At 35.1% G+C, this 22,972-nt stretch overlaps 1 protein-coding gene across 4 annotated transcripts in view; it reads left to right on the plus strand.

Annotated features, from left to right (window-relative positions):
• The first annotated feature begins 255 nt into the window (after positions 1–255).
• LOC108679058 (calcium-transporting ATPase sarcoplasmic/endoplasmic reticulum type) overlaps positions 256–22,972 on the plus strand; it is a 46,886-nt gene continuing 24,169 nt past the window's right edge. For 2 of the 4 annotated variants that reach the window (XM_018167568.2, XM_018167571.2), the window contains exons 1-3: positions 256–463; positions 10,455–10,733; positions 21,425–21,525. In XM_018167568.2, coding sequence (XP_018023057.1) covers positions 10,616–10,733; positions 21,425–21,525 — 219 coding nt within the window. In that variant the 5' untranslated portion in view covers positions 256–463; positions 10,455–10,615. Of the gene's footprint in view, positions 464–5,451; positions 5,709–10,454; positions 10,734–10,763; positions 10,785–21,424; positions 21,526–22,972 lie in introns of those variants that run through there. The other 2 variants (XM_018167570.2, XM_018167572.1) reach the window with 2 other exon arrangements.

Below are 22,972 nucleotides of genomic sequence, written 5' to 3' on the forward strand. Positions count from 1 at the left end.
TTGCCTTTCTGTATTAGTTAATCGTAAAATGTTCATGCATTTCAAATCATTATTAATATTGATGCCATTCCAGCAAGTTCGTTTTAATGAACTTCAATACATACTCTCACCATACCAAGCTAAACTTTATTCAAAAGTTAACTGCAAACACCATCACCATTACCTGCACCATTATCACCATGCTACATGGCTCGTCGCCAGATGCCGGCTAGAGTAGAAGGAGGCCACCTTAGTGCCAAGTTTTAAAAAGATGTAGTTACTGTGAAAGCCCTTCACTTGTGCCTGGCAGGGAACGGGGCAAGGCGGAGTCTGTGGTTGCTTCCCTCTCACATGAGAGAGACAGTGTTACTCAATAGAGTTGTGGTGCTTCGTGGTAGTTAAATCCATCCCAGAGTTTCCATCGGAGTGTGGTGCTCGTGACGCCTGGATTATTTTTCAGAGTGCGGTTCTTGTCCCAGTCTTGGTAAGTGAATGGAAGAGTATAGACGTTCCAAAACCTGAGTTGTGTTTGCGTCATGTTTGCTCGGGAACAGAGTTCCAATACTGCAGTATTTATTATTACATGAAGGTCGGCTGGCAGTCCATTGAGTGTCGTGGTCATTAGTGGGAGTTGTATTGTCCGATACATTGATGTTTCTAAGCAAAATTCATGCTTATATAATGGTCAGATAAGGTTAATTGATTTTACAAACCTGAAATCATCCTCATTGCACTTAAAAGATTCTACGTGTTTAGGAGTTCACCACTAACCGAACTACTCTCGAATAAGCTGGAAGAATATTTTAGATATTTTTCCTTCGTTAAAGTAGCAGCATTAATGCCCTATGAATATTGATCACCCTTATTCTAGGGCATTAATGCCCTAGATCACCCTTATTCTAGGGTGATCACCCTTCTGATCACCCTATTCTACCTCGTCAAGACTTTTCTCTTGCCATATTTCTTTTCCAATAACTTTCTAGTGATGAAACTACTTGTTTTATGTTTGTATTTTAATTAATAGAATAGGGGTACATGTTTCTAGTTCTGCTGAAAACAATTAACGAGCCATATTATGACTCGCCAGCCAGTGTGTGTGTGGAATACGAGTAGTTTCTGGTAACTCGTAACATTGTTATAGCACTTTACTTAACAGAAAATTGACAATAAAGTCTAATTAATTCGTTAGTTCCGTTATCAACCACCGAAACCTGACAAAGAAAACTGAAAAATAATTAACCTACTCATAAGTAATTGTCTACACAAAGTATTCAGTTCGGGACAAAATTTCAACGTTTTTTCATAGAACACATAAATAAATACATTGATTTTATCTTCTACGATCTTTTTTATGAAATTTAATTTACTATTTTTTTCGTTTGTGTTCTAATATTTTCTCTTCATGATTATTCTACAGCTATTATATAGTTACATTTGTGAGCTTTATTATTCAGGTCTTTACAAACGACCACGAACTGGAATACAAAATTCTTCCTTCCAAATTATGAATATTTGAAATGAACGGTACATGAAATTTAGATCAGAATTCAACAATTTACCTATTCGTTTCTCAAAAGAGTTAAAGCTCTTGGTTTAACCATGGTCTAAGCTCATGGTTTAAACGTGGTCAAACATTGTGCAACCAGGGCCTAAGCATGCTTAGGCCCTGGTTGCAATTTTTTCAAACAAATTTTTCACGCAATTTTTTTTTCAAACTTCCCATGAGATTGACGAAATCTATTCGCATTGAATGATATTCCTTCACGACTTCCGACTTTGAGAGTCATAGGTGAGCAAGGTGCGAGCACGGTCTATGTATAGTGTATATTGAGTAAATAAGCTCGCATCGTTTGAGCGATGTCTGCGTAAACGTCGAGGGTCGACAGATGATCGTTGTTTACGCCCTGGACGCCTGACCGGCGCTCCCGTGGGCAGCATTGATCTTATCTCCGATGCCGAGACGCGTTATCTACCATGAAAAAACTTCCAGTTTTTTCATTGAAAATATTATAATGAGTATAGGCTGTAGTATATTTCATAGTAATCACAGCTCTCGTAATGTTTTTATTAATCATGTACGTTAGACCATTTACAATATTCTTCATTGGGAAAGAGTCCCTTGACCGGTCAGAGTTCCATATGTTGTTTACTGATAAGCTATTTTACGGATTGCACTCTGAAATCAATGAAATCTCTCCTGAAATGTTTACAAAATATTTTTAGGAATGATCTCTTCTTTGTAGGTGCACGTAAAGAATAATTATAAGAACTAAATAAAGGAATTGGTTAAAAGCGATCAAAGGTTAAGACTTTCAGTGATTCGTGGCTTCAGGTTTCCTGCTTTCATAGTTCGGCTATAAGGCTCTTGAATAGCCTCACTTTCTAATGATCTCTTGCATGGAAACTGCGATAATTTCAGTCGTTCACCGATACCATTAGGTTTTTGGTTTTTCAAAGCTTGCAAGGACTACATAAACTCGTCTGCAAAATATTCGACAGAATAGAAAAAACTTTGTGATGTCTACATGATAACATGCTTTTATGTATTCGTATTTTCCATATGGATCAAAATATTGACCACCTTTATTATTTCCACATAAAAGTGGACTTCTTTGCTAGAAACAACATCCTTTGGCAAAGCATAAATATCGTATATTCATAACACATGGCTGAAAAAGTTGTATCGGGAAGGCTTATGGTTAAGCCAATTTAGTACTTAACAGGGTGCATTTTAGAGAATGGAAAGTGTCAGCGATGATCACCATTTCGTTCAATTGTGATGCTCACCATTTCGTTCAGTTTTTTTAATTAGCATTTCTAGTCGGACATGGTTTATAATTTTTATAATCAAAGCCAACAGTTTTTTTTGTGGTTGCTTTGCTTGCCAACATTCCGCCTTTTTTGTAGGCTTTTGTTTACGACACTTGTTGCTGAGCCAAGGTTCTTCGATTTGGTTCTCGCTGCCCTTGGTTTCTTTCGGTTATGTTAAACACAATAATGTTTTGTTGCAAGTTGATAATTCTAATAAAATTACACTTATTATTCATAATACATCATCTTCAAATATTTTTGCAACTGTACCTGGCAATATAAATTTAGGTCATAGATTGACAACGACACTTTATCAAACTTAAGAAACTCTAAAGCTTCCAAAACTCAATGACTAACAAATGAGATGACTTTCATTTTATATGTCAGAGAAATAGACCAACTTGCACGCACTTCATGCGTTTACCACAAGTAAAAAATTGCTTAGCCCGTAACTTGGGAATGAGGAAGTCAGATGATGAATGGTCTCGATATTAAATTTTCATTTCAAATAAAATATTGCAGATCAAAACGAGTGACAGTCTAACAGATTTATTGGAGAAATGTTGAAGGGAACATTTTTCATAACGGAATTTTATTCATACAAAAGAAATCGTTTCCACACTGTGGATTCATTTATTTAGGGAAGTATTTTCCAGATGGAGTTTACCGATTCGCTACGTAAAAGACGAATGGACCCTGGGGGATTCTATATGGTAATTTTGTCACAGACTTCTCGAGCCCACGTTTGAATAGATATCTCTAGGCACTTGGGGTAGCCGTGCCTTTTATTTAGGAATGTGTGTGCGGCTCTCACAATATATTCAAAATTAAATTACAGAAAAATTGTGTGTGACATATATATTAATTCAATTATTTTCTAAGCTGAAGGAATGCTTAAAACAATCCGAATGTCTGGATGAAAGATAAGCGCCACCAACGCGTGAAGTGGAGATGAATTCGACCAAATACTCTACTCATATTTATCTGAACATCATATCAGTAATTGGATAATTTGGAGAGTCATATTTACAAACGCATAATATTATCATTATAATATCCAGTATCAGAACTAAAGTTCTCTGGTGCATCTATTTAAAATGGTCACTACACTTGAGCTCTCGCGTCATGCAGTGGCATCTGTGAGTCGTCATGGTCGTCCGACTGAGCAATTTTATGAGACTCTTACATTTCAGTAAATTATTATCATTCGCTAGAAGCATTGTGAAGAAGAAAGACCGTGGCAGGCGGCCAGAGCTTTCTGCATTGCCAACCATCGTGTCTAACATTAGCTAGAGCTCTCTGGCCCAGACAAGCTATGTTGTCCCGAGCACAATGCCCGCTCCTCTGCTGCATTACACTGGACGTTATTAAGAGTGTATCCAGTTATTTATAAGTGGTTAGGTATTTTCAAATCAGTTTGAGTATTAGAAGATCTTGATCTTTACGATTTTTCTTTCCACTAAGGTATTACACAATTTAACTTTAAACAAATAACCAGACCTTAAAGTTCAGTCTTCAGTATGCGAGTGCCGGGTTGCCATGAGACTCGTGCCCTGAGCTACGTGGGGGTTAAGAGATAACAGTTATTAATGCAAACGCACAATCAATGACTCTTAGGGGACACTGGAGTATATTGTCTTGCTTTATCTATCAGGAAAATTATGCGCTTGATAAAAAATATGTGTTCATATAAATAATTATTATTTTGGGCCAAAAATATATTCGATTGGAGTTGTTTATGAGTACGTAAATATGTAGGAGACAAATATTTTTAATATCACATTAAAACACTTAAAGTCATGCAATGAGAAATAAAGTCTGACTAGCAAAAGTAAAATATGGTTGCTACATGAATAGATAATATGCACAGCTAACATTTACTTAACATGCCCTCAATTAAATTTATTCGTGAGCTGGAATCCTCGTAAAATGACTCACAACAGTCGATAAAATAATCAATCCTACAGTACTCATGGGCTCTCAAGTCCTAGAAAATTAGTTTACATGATTTATATGTATTTAATTTCGTCAATAATACTATTCATTTATTTGCTATTATGGCTATTGCTATATTGCTATTTTATGCATCTGAAACTCAATAACCATAGCTGCCAAGTTTGAGAAGCTATGTTATGTTGGAAAAATTATCGAAATATCCCATTAGAATTTCATTGTGACGGTCATTCTTTTGATGCGAGTGATTTGGTGCCCTCTTAATGAATGATTTGATACACCCTCTCATAGCATGCTTGTAATATATTTTCTATTTTCTAAGAAACAATATGAACCACGTTGAACATGTATTAATCAAATTTTAAAGTAATTAATATCATTATTTGAAGTCTATGCAGGTTTGAGCCTATTGTTGTTTACTTGAAGTACAGATGTATGCGCTTACGGGGCTTTCTCAAGGTGAATATTATAATATAATAATAATAATAGCGGTTTCAGCGTTTATTAGGCCGTAGGCCTGTCGCCGATTCTTAACATCGCAATATATTCACAGCTTGTTACGGTCTCGAACGCGCAACTCACTGCTACAATTCTGCTTTTGCATAACCGCCCGGCCTCCTATGGATACAGCTGATGAAATTATTACTATAGTTTTGGCTGTTCTTATTTCGGTTACTGGAATCGTGGCTTAGTACAGTTCGTGCTCTAGTATGTGCGTGACGTAGATGTTGCTGTGTAAATGTAAGAAGGGAGATTGGTATTTAACTAAACGGTCTCGTTCTGCTTGTTCAATCATAACTATAGAAAATCAATGACGAAGAAATGGAATATATAATTTATCTAGAGTAGTTGTTTCATTATGCCAAAGTTCAACGATCTGGATAACACGTTAGCCGCTGGTTCTCGAAAAATCCGCAGAAATAATTACTGAAGCACTTCGTCTCTCAAGTCCTTTTCTTACCTCTGTGAGTAACTTAATTGAAAGCTTACTAGAATTTTTTATTCTTTTAAATTGTTCAACCAAAATACTATGTTGGTTTCGACTCTGCTATATGAAATTAATTTAAATCAATTTAATCAAATCTTATTTGAAGTCAAATGAACTTGTCCAACGTTGAAAATTTATCTGCTGCATCTTAAGATATTGAACTAGCTAGAAGTGTAAAGAGGTGTTCTTGTTATTTGTTAACTAAAATATACTTTTTGCTAAGACTCTTAGCTATTCTCATGTTTTACTTCTTTTAAATTTTTGGTCTGAGAGATTCTGACAATGCTTACAATCCTGACATTGCTCAATGCTCATCACTCATCAGTCATCACTAATCATCAGCCTCATCATGCTATGCTATTTACTAGCCTACTTGTCTACTTGACTACTTCTACTTGTGCCACAGCCAATTTGGAATTATGGAATATCATTCCTAACTTTATCAAAATTTCTGGTAAAAGAATAGTTTCAAGAATTAATTTCAAATTTGCTGTTAAAAATAACCTGTTTTTCTTAATTTTCTACTGAAGGAATGTAAAAGACCAATGACCATAGTGCATAGAAATGAAAGTTGAAAGTTATCAGCAGTGTTCCTCTTATTAATAGATGGCTTTGGGGTTTGGGCCTTTGGCCCAATTTTACAGTTATGTGTCTGCTAGCATGCAGGGCTGGAAAAATCCAATTTTTTTTCTTAAATATTGCGGTACCGTAAAATGGGGTAACTTAGACCGGCGGGGTAACTTAGACCACTTTTCATTTCTTTAACAAAAACCCCCACAACTCAAAAACTATTTGACATAGAAAAATTTTGTCAATGGGCATTAAAGGCCTAATACTGAGGCTACATAAAGTGGTCTAAGTTACCCCATTTTACGGTACTAATATTATATAATTTAAGTATGTATGAAATTTTGCGGGTCTAATGTCATAATTTTTGTTTGATTGAAAAAATTGTGGTTTCCACTTTGCAAACATGTCATTTTATGAAATTTCTTGAGACTTTTGTAAACACGTGCTGTGACGTGCATGAGACTTTATTAATAGGCAAACCCATATAGGGTAAATGCGGTAGATTCTGACACATTAAGGACATAGCAAGAAATGAATGGCTATAAAAATATCACCGTATGCGCAACTCGAGTTCTGACTGCTTTACGTCACTCTCAAAACACCACACTACGCGCCAGAAACAACGATATGTCACAAACTGTTGCCATATTTATTTAAAAACCTTTAGAATTCAAACCTACAAAATCCCTGAATTCCGACATTGTGTGTGACTCGACATATTGTGAGACTAATTCCGGCAGCGCTTCAAACTCTATTAAAAGGTAATTCCGGCACCCTGTGTTGGAATTCCGGTGCCCTGTGTGAGCTGTATCAGAATGCGACACAGCTAGGAACAAGCTTAATTAAAAAATTTTAATTTTTGAATTGAGCTTTTAATTAAAAGTTATTCACCTTTTCAATAGGAAAATTTTAATTTTTGGACACAGCAATAAGCTTAATTAAAAAATTTTAATTTTTTAATAAAGCTCTTAATTAAAAGCTATTAAGCTTTTAATTAAGAAAATTTTAATTTTTGGACACAGCTCAGAACAAGCTGTGTGTGTCCAATTCAAGTTGTGTCGGAATTAGTTTTTATGTCTAAAACCGTCGCTTAACTTAATCATCTATTAATTTATTTACCACTTGAAATCAGCAAATACAAGTATACTTAAAGGATTCCTAATATATTCACAGACTTATTCAAAAGTCTCAAACCATAATATTCTTTCTACACAAACAGTTTATCACTATTTGGTAGAGCAAGGTCAACTATCAACTTTGACACGTTTTTTGATGTTCTCACTGGGTGACGTGCACATTCTCTCTTTGGATCTTAACATTTTCCCGCCAGATGGCCCAGACCTAGTGTTGGCAATACTATGGCGCGCAATAATATGACGTCACTATTTTAACCATCAACAAATGCGTGGAACCAGTTATATCCAGGGCAACCTAGGTGAACATGCTTTATTGCACGTATTTCTACAAAGCTTAAAGTTGAGAAGTGTTGGAATTACCCACGATGTTGGAATATACCGCGTTTACCCTAACCACAGCTCGAAAAATCCAGTCGTGGCTTGCCAAGTACTGCAAGTAGATATAGGTATTCCCACACAGCTCACACACACACAGCCACAAAGGGTGTCAGAATTATGAATTACAATTTTGAAGCACTGTCGTAATTAGTCTCACAATATGCCGCATTTAGTCACACACAGTGTCGGAATTCAGCGATTTTGTAGATTTGAATTCTAAAGGTGTTTAAATAAATATGGCAATGGTTTGTGACGTTTCATCATTGCTGGCGCATAGTGTGGTGTTTTGAGAGTGACGTAAACCAATCGGAAATCGAGTTGCGCATACGGTGATCTATTTATAGCCATTTATTTTTTGCTACATCCTTTAGGTGTCAGAATATGGTGTGTTTACCCTATTCCATGCCTGCTAGCATGGTATATATCGGCCATTTGAGCTGCTAATAATGCTTACCTGCCATTTTTGGGACAAAAGATTCAATGAAATAAAATGAAATATTATAAAATTGAAATATATCAATAAAATTTTGCAGTTTTCTAATCTTCAAGTAAAGCAAATCAGGTATATACTCTTTTGAAAATCCACTAACTAGACTTTAAATAACTTGAGTGATATTATAACAGAGCAAGTTATCAGGCTGGAGCAATATTGAATACATAAACCACCATTCCTGGAGTTCAAACATGTAATGGACCAGAAGATCTGAAACTATATCTACCATCCTTTTTTAGCACAAACAATGTATTGGATAGAGCAAATGTGCCAGCCAGATTGTCATATGAACAAATGAACCACCATTTTACTTGCAAAAAATTGTATAATTTTTGTTGAATTTTTCCAAAACTAATTAAGCATACGTACACTATTTTTTGCCAAAACTTTTGTTTGATGTTTTCAAAGTCTGCAGTTAATTTTGTTAACTAACCTGTGCTGTTTAAGCCCTGGCAATACTTTTAGTTTGAATTCTTCGCATCAGAACTCCTCCAGAAAATTGTTTTGCCTCTGTAGTTACAAGGACAAACAAGGAAGCATTGCAGCCTTGTAGATTCAAAACTTTTCACATTGACTTTTATCTGTTTATTCAGATGCAACTTGCTCTAAACTCGGGAGTGTTGCTATATAATTATCACAATTGCTATCCTATTTTGTATTCTTTATCATGAATTTAAATATATTAACATAATTTGAAATCAAATTTTCACACTAATATGCAATAATTTATGTTTATAAATCCAAAATCCTAGAAGATTTTTTTGTAATATAAATTGGGTTCAAGGAAAATGTTCCAGTATCAACTTGTTTCTCAATTCCAAGTAAATTAATTTACTGGAATAGAAATAATGAACAATTTTAGAGTAAATGGTTGCACATACATTTAACTGCCATACCGTACCAGTTATAACTTCAGTATTTTGACAACTTCAGTCTGAACAAATTACATAATAAGGCTGAGTAACATCCACTGTTTAGTGATAACTTCAATCTCTCAGAATTTCGAACTACATATTGTACATATCTCAATGTATTGTAACTCATGCATGGGATTGAAGATGTATATTGTATTGTATATTGTATTGGATTTGGCGCTTCTAAGGGGATTGTTCCTGAGCACCCCACCGCTGAGCTAGTGGTGTCTGACTGCAGGTCTCAGTTGTGGGGTTAAGTTATTATATAGGTAGGATTCCTTGCATCAAGTTATTATGTAGGTAGTATTCCTTACATTTCCCTTCTCTGTCTCTCTTGTGCGGGTGGCCGACGTCCCGTGTACACGACCTCTTGTTCGAGTGTCTTCGTTTCTGTTGCTTTTCGCCTGTCCCTCCTTGTCACTTCGTCTCTTTGAGATGCTAACACTGCTTCTTTCGAGCCAGCTGTAGCGGGCTGGACAACTGAGACATTCCGCCCCATGTGGGTGATGAACGATTTTTTTATTTAAGAAATATTTAAAAATTGAGACCTTCCACCACGTTGATAATGTTCATCTTGACTTTCGGTGTAAGATAGCTAAAAGCTGAAGCGCTTATAAACATGTGGCAACTAAACTAGATAACAAAGTCTCAGTGGAACATGGCTCTTGAGGGATTCGGTCATCTGTTCTACCATTTCCGTTATCATATTCGTTAGTGTGATACATAGAAACATACATTGTAAGAAGAAAATTAAATTAAACTTGTTAATATTTATAAAGCTGAGATATTAATAATCAATTGAAGAGTCTAGACATTTTAAAGAACACCCTGTATAATTTATTTCCTGCCTGTCATTGAGCTCAAGTGTATTTCCATACCATGAATAATTTCCTTCAAGTATCGCCTTTCTGTTCTCACCCTCTTTTTTATAGTTAATATATTTTGCTGTAGTTAGAGACATTATTTCCGCATGATTTGTCTTTACTCTTGCTATGCCTTTCCCCACCATCAGTATATAAATGGAGAAATTATTGAAGATTGAAGCTGCATCTATTTCTGTGTATTATCTATATCAATATTCTTTAATTGTAAGTTTGCTCATCAATTTGCTCCAGATCGTTATTCATCGTAAAAATTTCAAAAATTTCATTCATAAATTCTTGACTTGTTTTAGATATTCTGTCTTATATTAGTCATGTTCCATTCTAAGAGTTCAATTCGTCCTTTTGCAGATCGAAAACGACTGTGGTCAAAGATACGGGGAGCTGCATTAGAACGCATCAGATCTTCTCTCGGTCAGAGGGCTGCCCTCTCCTCGCACCCCTGCAGTGTTTCCCTCACTGCAGGCCTCGTATTTTCTTGTTAGGCACACGTACGCTCATCGACAGACAACATGGATAGCGCTCACATGTACTCCTATGAGGAGTGCTTAAAGAACTTCGGTGTTAGACCTGAAACTGGTCTTACTGATTCTCAGGTCAAAGATAATCAAGCCAGATATGGTCCTAATGGTGAGTGTTCATAGTGCATTGTTAATAATCAAGCCAGATATGGTCCTAATGGTGAGTGTTCATAGTGCATTGTTAAGGTCAGTAATTAGCGAATTTTTCTGTATGTGTTCTTGTGTGATGATTTGAGCATCCATGCAATCGATTAGTCTAGCGTTTTAATGAATATTATAATGAGATTGTTATTTATACGTCACGACATATATCAAAATACGGCTATTATCGAGCGTCCAAATATGTTTTCCTGAATTTCATCATAGTTGATTTCTTTACTTCTAATTCGTCCACAAACACTTCATTTGCAATAATTGAATATATGATTTTCGGTACAGCGGCCTAAACGTTATCATGAAAGGTTAAGTCGGAGTTGAACTCAGGTTCATTACGTCATTGAAAGTATTATCTCTGGCGATATTATGTTATTATATATTTAATTGATCGCCAATGCCATGAATGAATTGTTCGCAGAGTGCAGGGACATGCTCAGAACGTGTCAATGTTAGTAATTTATTATGTAATATGCTCATACTTTATTGTCAGGCATATTACTTAACGTTTATTTTTTGAATAATTATTAATTGTTGATTATACAAAATTTTCTTGTTCATTTTGCCATAATCACAAAAACATAATATTTTCATCCTTTGTATCAGGGCATTCTAAAATATCTTATGAGAATTTAATAATACCTTGTCGCCAATATGCATTTCATATAAAACACTAGAGACTGAAGGAATGCTGTGACACGACCTCATATCCTCGTACGCAATTAAATTTTTTGATACCATTGCATATGCAATCTATAAATTGAACGTTTTCCGTAATATTCTGGCAATTAAGCCTACGTAAAGCTTACCTGTCAACAACCTGTCGCTTTCATTCAAGTCAAAGTTCATACTACGTATGCCAGTGCCTCGAGGCTAGTTCACGTGTAACAAAATTCCTATAAAATGTTTGAACACATTGAATGTTGTCGGTGTTCTGAAGCTAGAAATATCTTCGTAATACATGTATTCGAATTTTTTTTTGTATCAAAAGTAGTCTTCAAAGCAATGCGTATTACTGTGATTGAAACGGTGATTATTGATAACATTGATTATAGTCATAACATTGTTCCTCGTGCACTATGGGAGAGCATCCGTATAATCTACTCTAAATAATTTTGCGTCGTAATTTAACGTCACCAAAGCCAATAAATTTGTTGGTTTTGAATGGCGTTCTGCCTCTGTAGCTTATAATGCTGGTCTCTTCAAGCTCTTCTTCGTTCCCTCTGCTGAGTTACTTACATTATCCGCAAGCTGAAGTAATTCTTAGGCATCTACGCAAGTATCAATATTAAACAATTCTGCATAGTAGTGATACAACTTCGGTTCGATATTTTCCCCCTACGACTCAGTGAAAGAACTCATTTGATTAAAATTTTGCTTTAGTCAGTGATCCCAGTGTTAACTCAAGGAAAAAGACCAAGCTACAAATTGTTTCTCTACGGTTTACTTTTTTACTCTTCCCAACTTTTCACTCACCTAATAACGTGTATTTTTATCGCGTTTTCAGTGGAGTGTATTGCTACTACTGTTACTTGAACGTTACTGGTACTTAACATTACTGGTACTTAACATTACTGGTACTTAACATTACTGTTACTTAACATTACTGGTACTTAACATTACTGGTACTTAACACTCATGGGCTCTCAAGTCCTAGAAAATTAGTTTACTTGATTTATCTACATTTAATATCATCATTAATACTATTAATCTATTTGCTAATATAATTATAGCTAAATTGGTATTTTATACATCTGGAACTCAATAACAATGGATGCCAAGTTTGATAAGTTATGTTATCTTGGAAAAGTTATCGAAATATCCCAGTTGAAATTCATTGTGACGATCATTCATTTCATGCGAGAGATTTGGTGCCCTCTTAATGAATGATTTGATACTCCCTCTCACAGCATGCTTGTAATATTTTGTATTGTTTTAAAAGAAACTATATGAACCACGTTTAACACGCATTAATCGATTTGAAAAGTAATAATGCTCATTTGAACTCTACGCAGGTTTGAGCCTGTTGCAGTTCGCTCGAAATACGGATGTATGCGCTTATGAGGCTTTCTCAATGTGAATTTGGAAGTAATATGCAAGCTTACAAGCATCAAAATCTTATTATTGTATACATTGTGTTTGTAAAGCTTACAACTAAGCATACTCAACGTTATCAATGAAGAACTGTTTTATTGGGATACTTTCTTTTAAATTTCGCGGTCGAACATCGTGCCGGATTTGAATAACCAATCACCATCCTCCACATTTGTGTTCCACTAGAGGCTTTCAAGTTCTAACCTGAATGTTTCCATTATACTTGTCAAATATAAGCAAGTTTCATTCACAATAAAATGTAACTGATTATTTAAAATCAAGAGTACACACATAAACGATGTAAATTTATACTGATGTTCATCAATTATTATTAATTTTGATTGTCTGCTGATCAATAGATGATCATTAAAGGTTGCATTATTAGGAATTCAGGATTAGGTTTTGAATCAAACCATGTTTTGATATATTCTCAACATTCTACTTTTGACCTTGTAAACTTTGTTAAGAAAAAATCAATCATTATTTTAGCTCGAGAGGTAACTCTTCCTAATCGAAGTAGTCAAGTAGCCTAATTTTAGTGTTGTTATTTATGAAATTGTACGGAATTTATCCCAAATTTAGCTGAAAGTAATCTTTTTCATTGGTAATATATTTTTCTTCAAATCGACATATTGATATTATCTATGTTAGTGATAAATAAACACTAAAAATCTAATTCATATAAGCAAGAATTATATATCCAAAAGATATCCAAAAATGAATTGAGTTTTATATACAAATATAATAATCGGGTTGGATACAGCTGATGAAATTATTGCTATAGTTTTGGCTGTTCTTATTTCGGTTACTGGAATCGTGGCTTAGTACAGTTCGTGCTCTAGTATGTGCATGACGTTGACGTTGGTGTGTAATTGTTAGAAGGGAGATTGGTATTTAACTGTACGGTCTGTTGCTGCTGGTTCAATCATTACTATAAAAAATAAATAACGAAGAACTGGAATGTAAAATTGATCTAGAGTAATTGTTTCATTATGCCAAAGTTCAACGATCTGGATAACACGTTAGCCGCTGGTTCTCGAATAATCCGCTGAAATTATTACTGAACTCTGAAGCACTTCGTCTCTCAAGTTCTTTTCACACCAATGTGAGTTAACTTAATTGAAAGTTTACCAGAATTTTTGTGCTAGGCCTATGTAAAAATTGTGCTGTAAAAATTGCAAATAAAATTATGTAATAAAAACACTAGGTAGCCTAGGTATTTTAATTTTGACTGCTATTTCAGTATTTAGCTTTTAGGTACCTTAGTACCTAGGTATTTGACCTGTGTCCTGTAATTTAAATTCAAATAGCCTATTGTCAAATGAACTTGTCCAATGTTTAATATTAATCTGCTGCATCTTAAGAACAACATATTGAATTGAAGTGTAAAGAGTTTTTTTTTGTTTACTAAAATATACTTTTTGCTAAGAGCCTAAGACTATTAGGTATTCTCATGTTTTACTTTTAGTACGTCTTTTAGCTAAATTATTGTTCAGAGAGATTCTGACATTGCTCATCATGCTATGCTATTTTACTTCTACTGTGCCAATTTGGAATTGTGGAATATTATTCAAAAGTTTTCTAAAATTGCAGGTGAAAGAATAGTTTCAGAAATTATTTTCAAAAATTGCTGGTAAAAATAGCTAGGGGGTTTTAGTTCCTTACCATCGAGGCATCAACCCACACACTGTGCACTGTGCAGAGAGTGGATGAATATTGCAAGATCTTTGGCAACGCTCCAGTAGCAAAATTTACGCCTTCAGAAGATCTTGCTGACACATTTAGGTAGATTGAAATTCTTGCATTTAATATATTTGTCAGTCTTTGGCCAAGTTGCCAACTATTTAGAAAAAAGTAAGGTTTCTGGTATGTTGGAACAGTTGCATGGATCAGGATGCAGTGAAGCTTGTCCAAAAATCAGTTGCAATGAGTTCTTGCCAAAAAAAATTTAAACAACAAGTTTACAATTGCGTAGTTGCGGTCACATTAGAGCGGTCAGACTGCATTATCACATGTTCAGTAATGGCTCAAAGAAATGGAATCATGGCTCAAAGAAATGGAATCATGGCTGGCAAATCCTTAAAACCATGGCTCAAAAAATCCAGTCACAGCTTGTCAAGTAGATATATATCATGCCTGCCCCAATTGACAGTATTTTTTTACTGAGGAAATGAAAAAGGCCATTGGTCATATGAATGAAAGTTTTCAGAAATTTTTGTCTTGTTCATGCTGGCATGGAATATATCTACTTGGCAAGCTGCGACTAGATTTTTTGAGTCACGGCTTCATGGGTTTGCCAGCCATGATTCCATTTCTTTGAGCTGTGAATTCCATATCTCGGTCGTGAAAAGCCATTTATGACCCCCGAACTTGTTCTTCACAAAGTCCCATCACTCCCATGCATACGAAGACCCACAGCTGGGCAGCGCTACTTGGAAATGTAGCAACGCTACTGCTACCGCTACATGCTCGAAATGTAGCGGGCGCTACCGCTACACCCACTAGATTGTAACGGGCGCTACCACTACAGTAAAATGTAGCGCACTACATTAGCTGCTACAATGGCCAAAATTTTTGGAAATCTCTAAATATTTATTGTTCTACTATTGGGATTTACTCATTAACATTTAATGATAATAAAACATTTTTAAAACATATCGATGCAACTTTACTGCAATTAACCTAACCAAACTAATATGGGTTACCCCAGGGTTAGATACAGTAAAAAAAAAGTTACAGTTATTTTTATGTTTCACCTTCCCTACATGGATGTGAACTTTAATCTACCAATCTAAGAAATTATCCACATATACATATAAAAATCAGTCTTTTATTTGTATATATATGTGGAAATTTTTGAGATTGGTAGATTAAAGTAGATATCCATGTAGGGAAGGTGAAACATATAAATGACTGTATAAAAATAACTGTAAGCAAACTTAAGTTAGGTGGCTGATGTCCGTGATGTGGCCGTGGACATGTGGTGGCAGCTGCGCACGGAACAAGAACAAGTGGTAACTGGTAACAACTTAACAAGTATATAACAACTAACATTTTGACACTAGTAACAGGCTGAGGTTGACAATATTACACCGAAATCTTTTGTACAGTTTTATTCTGTAATTTATATTATGTATGTATCATGCTGGTTTTTAAATAATATTTAATACTATTAAGGGGACCGGCTACCCTAAAAATCGGAAATTTTGGCTTTACCGTTTTCTTGACTCATTTTGTAGCTGCTGAAAAGGCGCGTCTAACGCAGTTTACCGCATGTCTGTGCGTGCTATAATTTTTGCGTAAGACAATTTTAAAAATATATATATGAACATTTTTTAACAATATGTACAAAGATTTATTTGAATTAAATCTGTATATATAGATCATTACTCTCGTTAATTACAAAGTGTTTGCACTCGTTTGAAAGCTACAAACGAGACGCGTTCAACAAAGCTACTACCATAGATGTACATGCAATACTTTTTTGTGTAATGCAGTCTTGAACTTTTATAAAATGATCATTTTATATCATTATTTACAAATAAATGGTATTTATATGTCATTATTTAGGTTAATTGCAAAGTGTTTGCACTCGTTTGAAAGCTACAAACAAGACGCGTTTAACAAAGCTACTACCATGGATGTTCATGCAATAGTTTTTGCGTAATGCAGTTGTAAAGTTATGTAAAATGAATATTTTATATATATATTTATATATAAAAAGTCCCATTTATAGCCTATTATTCACGTTAAATTGAACATAAATAGGTCTAAAGACGCGTGCTGGTACCTTGAATGCAAATAATTGGCAATGGGAAAGCTTGGGCTACAATATCAAGACTTTTTGGGCATATTCTTCTGTTTTCAATGAATTTTACTTTATTTGGCTCCCCTGAACAATTTAAAAATCCAAAAAACGCCATCTTAAAAAAATTATAACTCCAACAGTTTTCAAGCTACGGCAATGAGAGACATACCATTCGATTTGTAAAAACAATACCTAGCGACTCTAGAAGCCTTTTTTTAATATGTGCATGGTTTGACTTATATATGGGAGGGGGAGGAAGGTGGGGGGGGGGTAAAAATGTGAAAAAATTGGTAGAATGCGAAAAAAACGATGAGGAAAATAAAAAATCGGGGCTCTACTGTCGCTAGATATTGTTGTTACAAATCGAATGATATGTGTCTCCACATTGTAGCATGTGATTTGCAAAAGTTATAAACTTTTTTAGAGTACCCCTTATATGCCGTTTTCTATTAATTCCACGTTTTCTTTAATTTTTTTCAAATTTACATGAACAAAAAGGTCTTAGATTTCTGTTTTACATATGTGTACCAAGTTTCAAAACGATCCGTCTGTAAACAAAAAAGTTTTGTTGGAGGGTAGCCGGTCCCCTTAAGTAAAATCTATAAGCTTTATCTATAAATGTAGCAGTAGCGCTGTAGCGGCAAAACCTCGTATCGCTACTAAAATATGTAGCGGGCGCTACCGCTACCGCTACATTGCCTTAAATGTAGAGTCGCTACCGCTACTGCTACTGAAAATGTAGCGGCCGCTACATGTAGCGCGCTACTGCCCACCTCTGCGAAGACCCATGTTATTTACTAAGTCCCGTACAAAAATTCACTAGCATTTGTCTTCACTTGAGTGGCAACTGTACAAGTAATATGCAGTATGACCATTCTGAGGTAACCACAACTACGCAATCTTCAAGGAAGAAATGTTTTGAGTTGACTTGTTATTACGTTCTGCAGGTTATTTTGGCAGGGGGGGGTGGGAGCATTGAACTGTGGATTGCAACAGTTGAATATTCTATTAAACAATACAAGTTTTTCAATCAAACAAAAATTTGTGACATAAGAGCTGCGAGATTTCACACCTACCTACTGAAATTAGATATTAGAGCCGCAATATTTCAGAAAAAATAGGACTTTTCCAGCCCTGTATTCATGGTTAGCTTTTGCCCAATTTTCCAGTTAGGTGTCTCAGTGTATGCTGGCATGGTATACATCTGCCATTTGAGCTTCAATTAGAGCTTACCTGCCATTTTTGCAACCAAAAAATTCCTGTTAGGCTGTTGAATGAATGTTATAGAGGTAGGTATATATCCTATCTAATTGTTGATAAAACTGCCAAATGAGGCTGCAAGATTCAAAATATATCAACAATTTGTCACTTGGGAGCCAATGGATATCCTTCAGCAGTAGGAGAATTCCAATCTAGATGACATACACATGTTCTTTACATATATATTTGTCTACCTATTCTCCTATGTTTTCTATGGCTTTAAAGTAAGTTATGGCTTTAAAAACCAACTCATGCCACTAAGTTTCAATTGCAGCTTCTTGTTGTAATGTAGATATTTTCCATGCATTTTAGAACTAGGGTGGATTTAAGATAGGTGATGAACAAGACTCCTGCATCCAGTACATATTTATTAAATTTAAGGTAAATCTAGACTGAAAGTTTAGTTCCGTGCTGGTAGGGACAAAAAATTTTGACTGATATACTCCTGAGAAATGTAAAACAATACTAAGACAGGATATACCTGAATAAACTATAAAATAGAATTTTTCCATTTTGTTCACAGAGTGTCCTTGATTGATCTGTAGTATCCTTGTCATTTGCTTTATTCAAATCTCACCTGAAGATTCATCAAGTTTTAAAGTTACAGAATGGATACAAAGCTGCTACCAGTGTTAAGGAAGTTGATGGTTCTTTGCTTTCTATTATTTTTCATCAGTCATTTGTGATTTGCATTTTTAGTTTTTTCTTTCTGTTGCAGTTTCACCTGCTCATCTCCACCTGTCCATGCTCCTTCTATACAACTAACTAGCACATTTTCACTGTACTGTCCAAATCAATTTCTTCATTATGTTGCAATTTTTTTTTATGTATTGGTTCATTTTACTGTCACATATTTTTATTCATTATTTATTAGAACCAGTCTTTTAGAATCTTTCACTGAGAGCAAGTTATCAGGCTGGAGCAATATTGAATATACATAAACCACCACTCCTGGAGTTCAAGCATGTAATGGACCAGAAGACCTGAAACTATACCTATATACCATCTTTATTTAGCTCACCCAATATATTTAGCCAGCTGGATTGTCATGTGAACAAATGAACCACCATTTGATATGCACAAAATAGTATAATTTTTGTTGAATGTTTCCAAAACTAATTAAGCATACAAGATTTTTTGCTCAAAATCTTTGTTGGATGTATTCAAAGTCCAAAGTTAATTTTTTTCCACTAACCTGCACTGTGTAAGCCCTACTAATACTTTTAGTTTTAATTCTTTGAATCAGAAGTCATCCAGAAAATTTTTGTGCTTCTGTAATTACAAGGACAAGCAAGGTAGCATTTATGCCTTGTAGTTTCAAAACTTTTTACATAGGCTTTTTTCTGTTTATTCAGTCCTCTAAACAAGAGAGTGTTGCTGAATCTGAATTGAAATCAAATCTTCTCACACTAATAAGCAACAATTTTTGTTTGTAAATCCAAAATGCATACTCAAAATCCTAGAAAATTTTGTGCCATGTAAATTAGGACCAAAGAGAATGTTACAGTATCAACTTATTTCTCAATTCCAAGTAAATTGATTTATTGGAATAGAAATGATAAACATTTTTAGAGAATATGCTTGCACAGACATTTTGATGCCAAAAATAGTCTACTCAAGAAAAATTAGTGATGGTATTTTTCTCAGTGTAGGTACTCTGTGAGTTATGTGACACTGATTGCCTTCTAGAAGCTGAGCTTCAACAGGGCTGAGTAATATTCACTGTTTAAGAGATGACTGCAACCTATCAGAATTTCTCAATACATATTGTGCATATCTCAATGTATTGTAAACCATACATTGGTTACAATGCAGCCCTCACCTCTAACTCAAATAGTTCAGATTCTTGGTTCAGTAAAATTTGAGGATATATTTTGCACTAGTGCAGCCTTGACATGTTTCTCAGTGGAATTTGGCTCTTGAGGGATCCAGTAATCTGTTATACCATTTCTGTTAGCATATTTGCTTGTGTGATATAGAAGTGCAAAGATATATATATATATATATCTAGAACAATATCCATATTGCTGATCATCCAACTCTGCATTTAGCTCAGAACAAAAATCTAAACCACCATATATGAAGATATATTAATATATACCTCCAAGTTTCAATTATCCAATTCCCAAGAGAAGTTCCAATAGGTATAGAGGGCATCCCACAAAATTGTCACAACTTTTAAATTGAATAATTATATCTCTGCTTCAAATTAACATAATTTAGCTTTAATTTATTGGTTGGTATGTAGAGTACATTTCTGTGGAGAAAAACATGCATTGTGAAAAGAAAGTAAAATTAAACTTGTTGAAATATATTAAGCTGAGATGTTTGTAATCAATTAATAAATAGACCCAACATCTTATGGCACACCCTGTATAATTTTTTCTTGCCCGTCATTGAGCTCAAGTGTATTTCTATACCATGAATAATGTTCTTTAAATATCGCCCTGCTGTTCTCATCCTCCTTGTTGAAGTTAATATATTTTACTCTAGTTGCAGACATTATTTCTGCATTGTTCCTCTTTACTTTTGCTAGGTATACCTTTCCGGCCACCATCAGCATATAAATAGAGGAATTATTGAAGATTGAAGCTGCATCTATTTCTGTGTATTATCTATATCAATATTCTTTAATTGTCAGTTTGCTCATCAATTTGCTCCAGATCGTTATTCATCGTAAAAATTTCGAAATTTCATTTATAAATTCCTGATTAGTTTTGGACATTCAGTCTTATATTAGTCATGTTCCATTCTAAGAATTTGATTCGTCCTTTTGCAGATCGAAAACGACTGTGGTCAAAGATACGGGGAGCTGCTTTAGAACGCATCAGATCTTCTCTCGGTCAGAGGGCTGCCCTCTCCTTGCACCCCTGCAGTGTTTCCCTCACTGCAGGCCTCTTATTTTCTTGTTAGGCACACGTACGCTCATCGACAGACAACATGGATAGCGCTCACATGTACTCCTATGAGGAGTGCTTAAAGAACTTCGGTGTTAATAATGCTGGTCTCAGCTACTTCGAACTCTTCAAGCTCTTCTTCTTTCCCTCTGCTGAGTTGCTTGATTATCCGCAAGCTGAAGTAATTCTTAGGGAAATATACAGGTATCAATATTAAACAATTCTGCACAGTAAGTGATACAACTTCGGTTAGATATTTTTTTCGCCACGACTCAGTGAAAAAAACTCATTTTGAGTAAAATTTTACTCAAGGCAGTCATCCCAGTGTTAACTAGAGCAAAAAAAAAAAAACAAGTTACGAACTTTTTCTCTACGGCTTACTTTTTTTACTCTTTCCAACGCTTCACTCGCCTAATAACGTGTATTTTTGTCACGTTTCCAGTTGGGTGTATTGCTACCACTGGGACTAAACAATACTGTTAGTGAACATTGGGTGTATTGCTACCACTGGGACTAAACAATACTGTTACTGAACATTACTGGTACTTAACATTACTGGCACTTAACACTCCGTATTGTACCCCACAGAACTGCCCGCCGAGGAAGGCAAGACTTTGCTACAGCTCATCCTCGAGCAATTCGATGATCTTCTCGTCAAAATTCTGCTTCTTGCTGCCATCATTTCATTCGTAAGTTAAACATACAATCTAAGAAACATAAATAATTTCATCAGCGATAGAAATTTATTCTGCTGCTTTTTGCATGGTTGTTTGTATTATAGGTTAACTGTGTTTTTAGTTAAATTTAGTTAAATTATTTAAGTTCAGTTTCTTTAATCTCATATTATTCACGAATAGAATTTGAAATATTAATAGAAATAATTGCTTCCCTACCTATTTATATTCTGATTTAAATTACTTGAGTTTTTTTCTATAAAATCTTGATAAAGAATGCCGTGCTCAATTTGTAAGCGAACCGCACGGTCCTGCTCCGCTATGGAACCTCGACTCAAGCTATTCGTATTTTCAAGACTCAGTTACTGATTTTTTACATTTAGTCCTAAATTTTGCATTACATCATATTTGCACTAATTAATTTAATCTTGCAATAGATTTTTAAATAAAAATTACGACGTGATTTATTTTTGGGGCGTTACTCTCGAGTCTAACTGAACACTTGAATTCAGTATTTTTCCATGGAACAGAGTAATCTTGATGAAGTAATTTATGTCACGGCTGGTAGCCTCTGACTGACCAAAAAAGTATGCATATTCATTACCATTGAAGGATATTCTCCTTGGCAAGTCGTGGCTTGCATCCAAATGCACTGACGGTTAATTTCCGACTGTATCGTGCTTCTGCTCACCATTCCATTTTATCTCTTACGTACGACCGTTCTTATCCGTGATAAAGTAAGGTGCTGAACTGCTGATGTATATGAATATAAAAATTAAGAATGAAATGCTACGGTAAGCCAACGTTGTATATCGTTGAACTATCAATAAACCAATAAACGTTCAGTTCCTCCGCTTCCTCGCCTCTTCCTTATCCGGTTCTCAGGCGCATGCGAATAATTGCTTTTATTTCACGTGCCGTGCATCCATGATCGCTACTCAGAGCGTCGCCCGCTGGCTGAACACGTTTTATACTCGTTTAAAGTCTTCTCGGGTCCTAGTGATTGAAGAGTACGATCCTCGGAATTGAGTACGTACATTACTAGCTTTCCATCATTTGCGTTACAACGCACGTTTGCAACAATCATAGCTTATTTCCTGCATACTATTCGGTAGGATTTTAATATCCTGGTTTTTGTTCCTTAAACCATTAATCGGCGCACATGATTACGCCATCTCTCGCGCCCACTTGATGTTTCGTCTGAAGTTTTGAGATGTTATTCACTCGTCAGGAACGAAACTTCTGCCACGAAATGTTCGTATGAAAATATTCTTGGTTATATTGTGTGCTCATCAACTATTTGGTTTTGGTCTCTTACCTAGAATTAAGTATTGGATATATTAGAAACCCACAAATTCTGGGTTTCGCAATATTAGTTTATACAGTTCATCATTTTAAACCTTGACCTACAAAATGCCGCGAACTGTTGCCTCTTTAGTCTGCATATGTCAGGGCCGTGCTT

Source organism: Hyalella azteca, unplaced genomic scaffold (genome assembly GCF_000764305.2).
Source record: "Hyalella azteca isolate HAZT.00-mixed unplaced genomic scaffold, Hazt_2.0.2 contig12615, whole genome shotgun sequence".
In the NCBI taxonomy this organism is placed as follows: Eukaryota; Metazoa; Arthropoda; class Malacostraca; order Amphipoda; family Hyalellidae; genus Hyalella; species Hyalella azteca.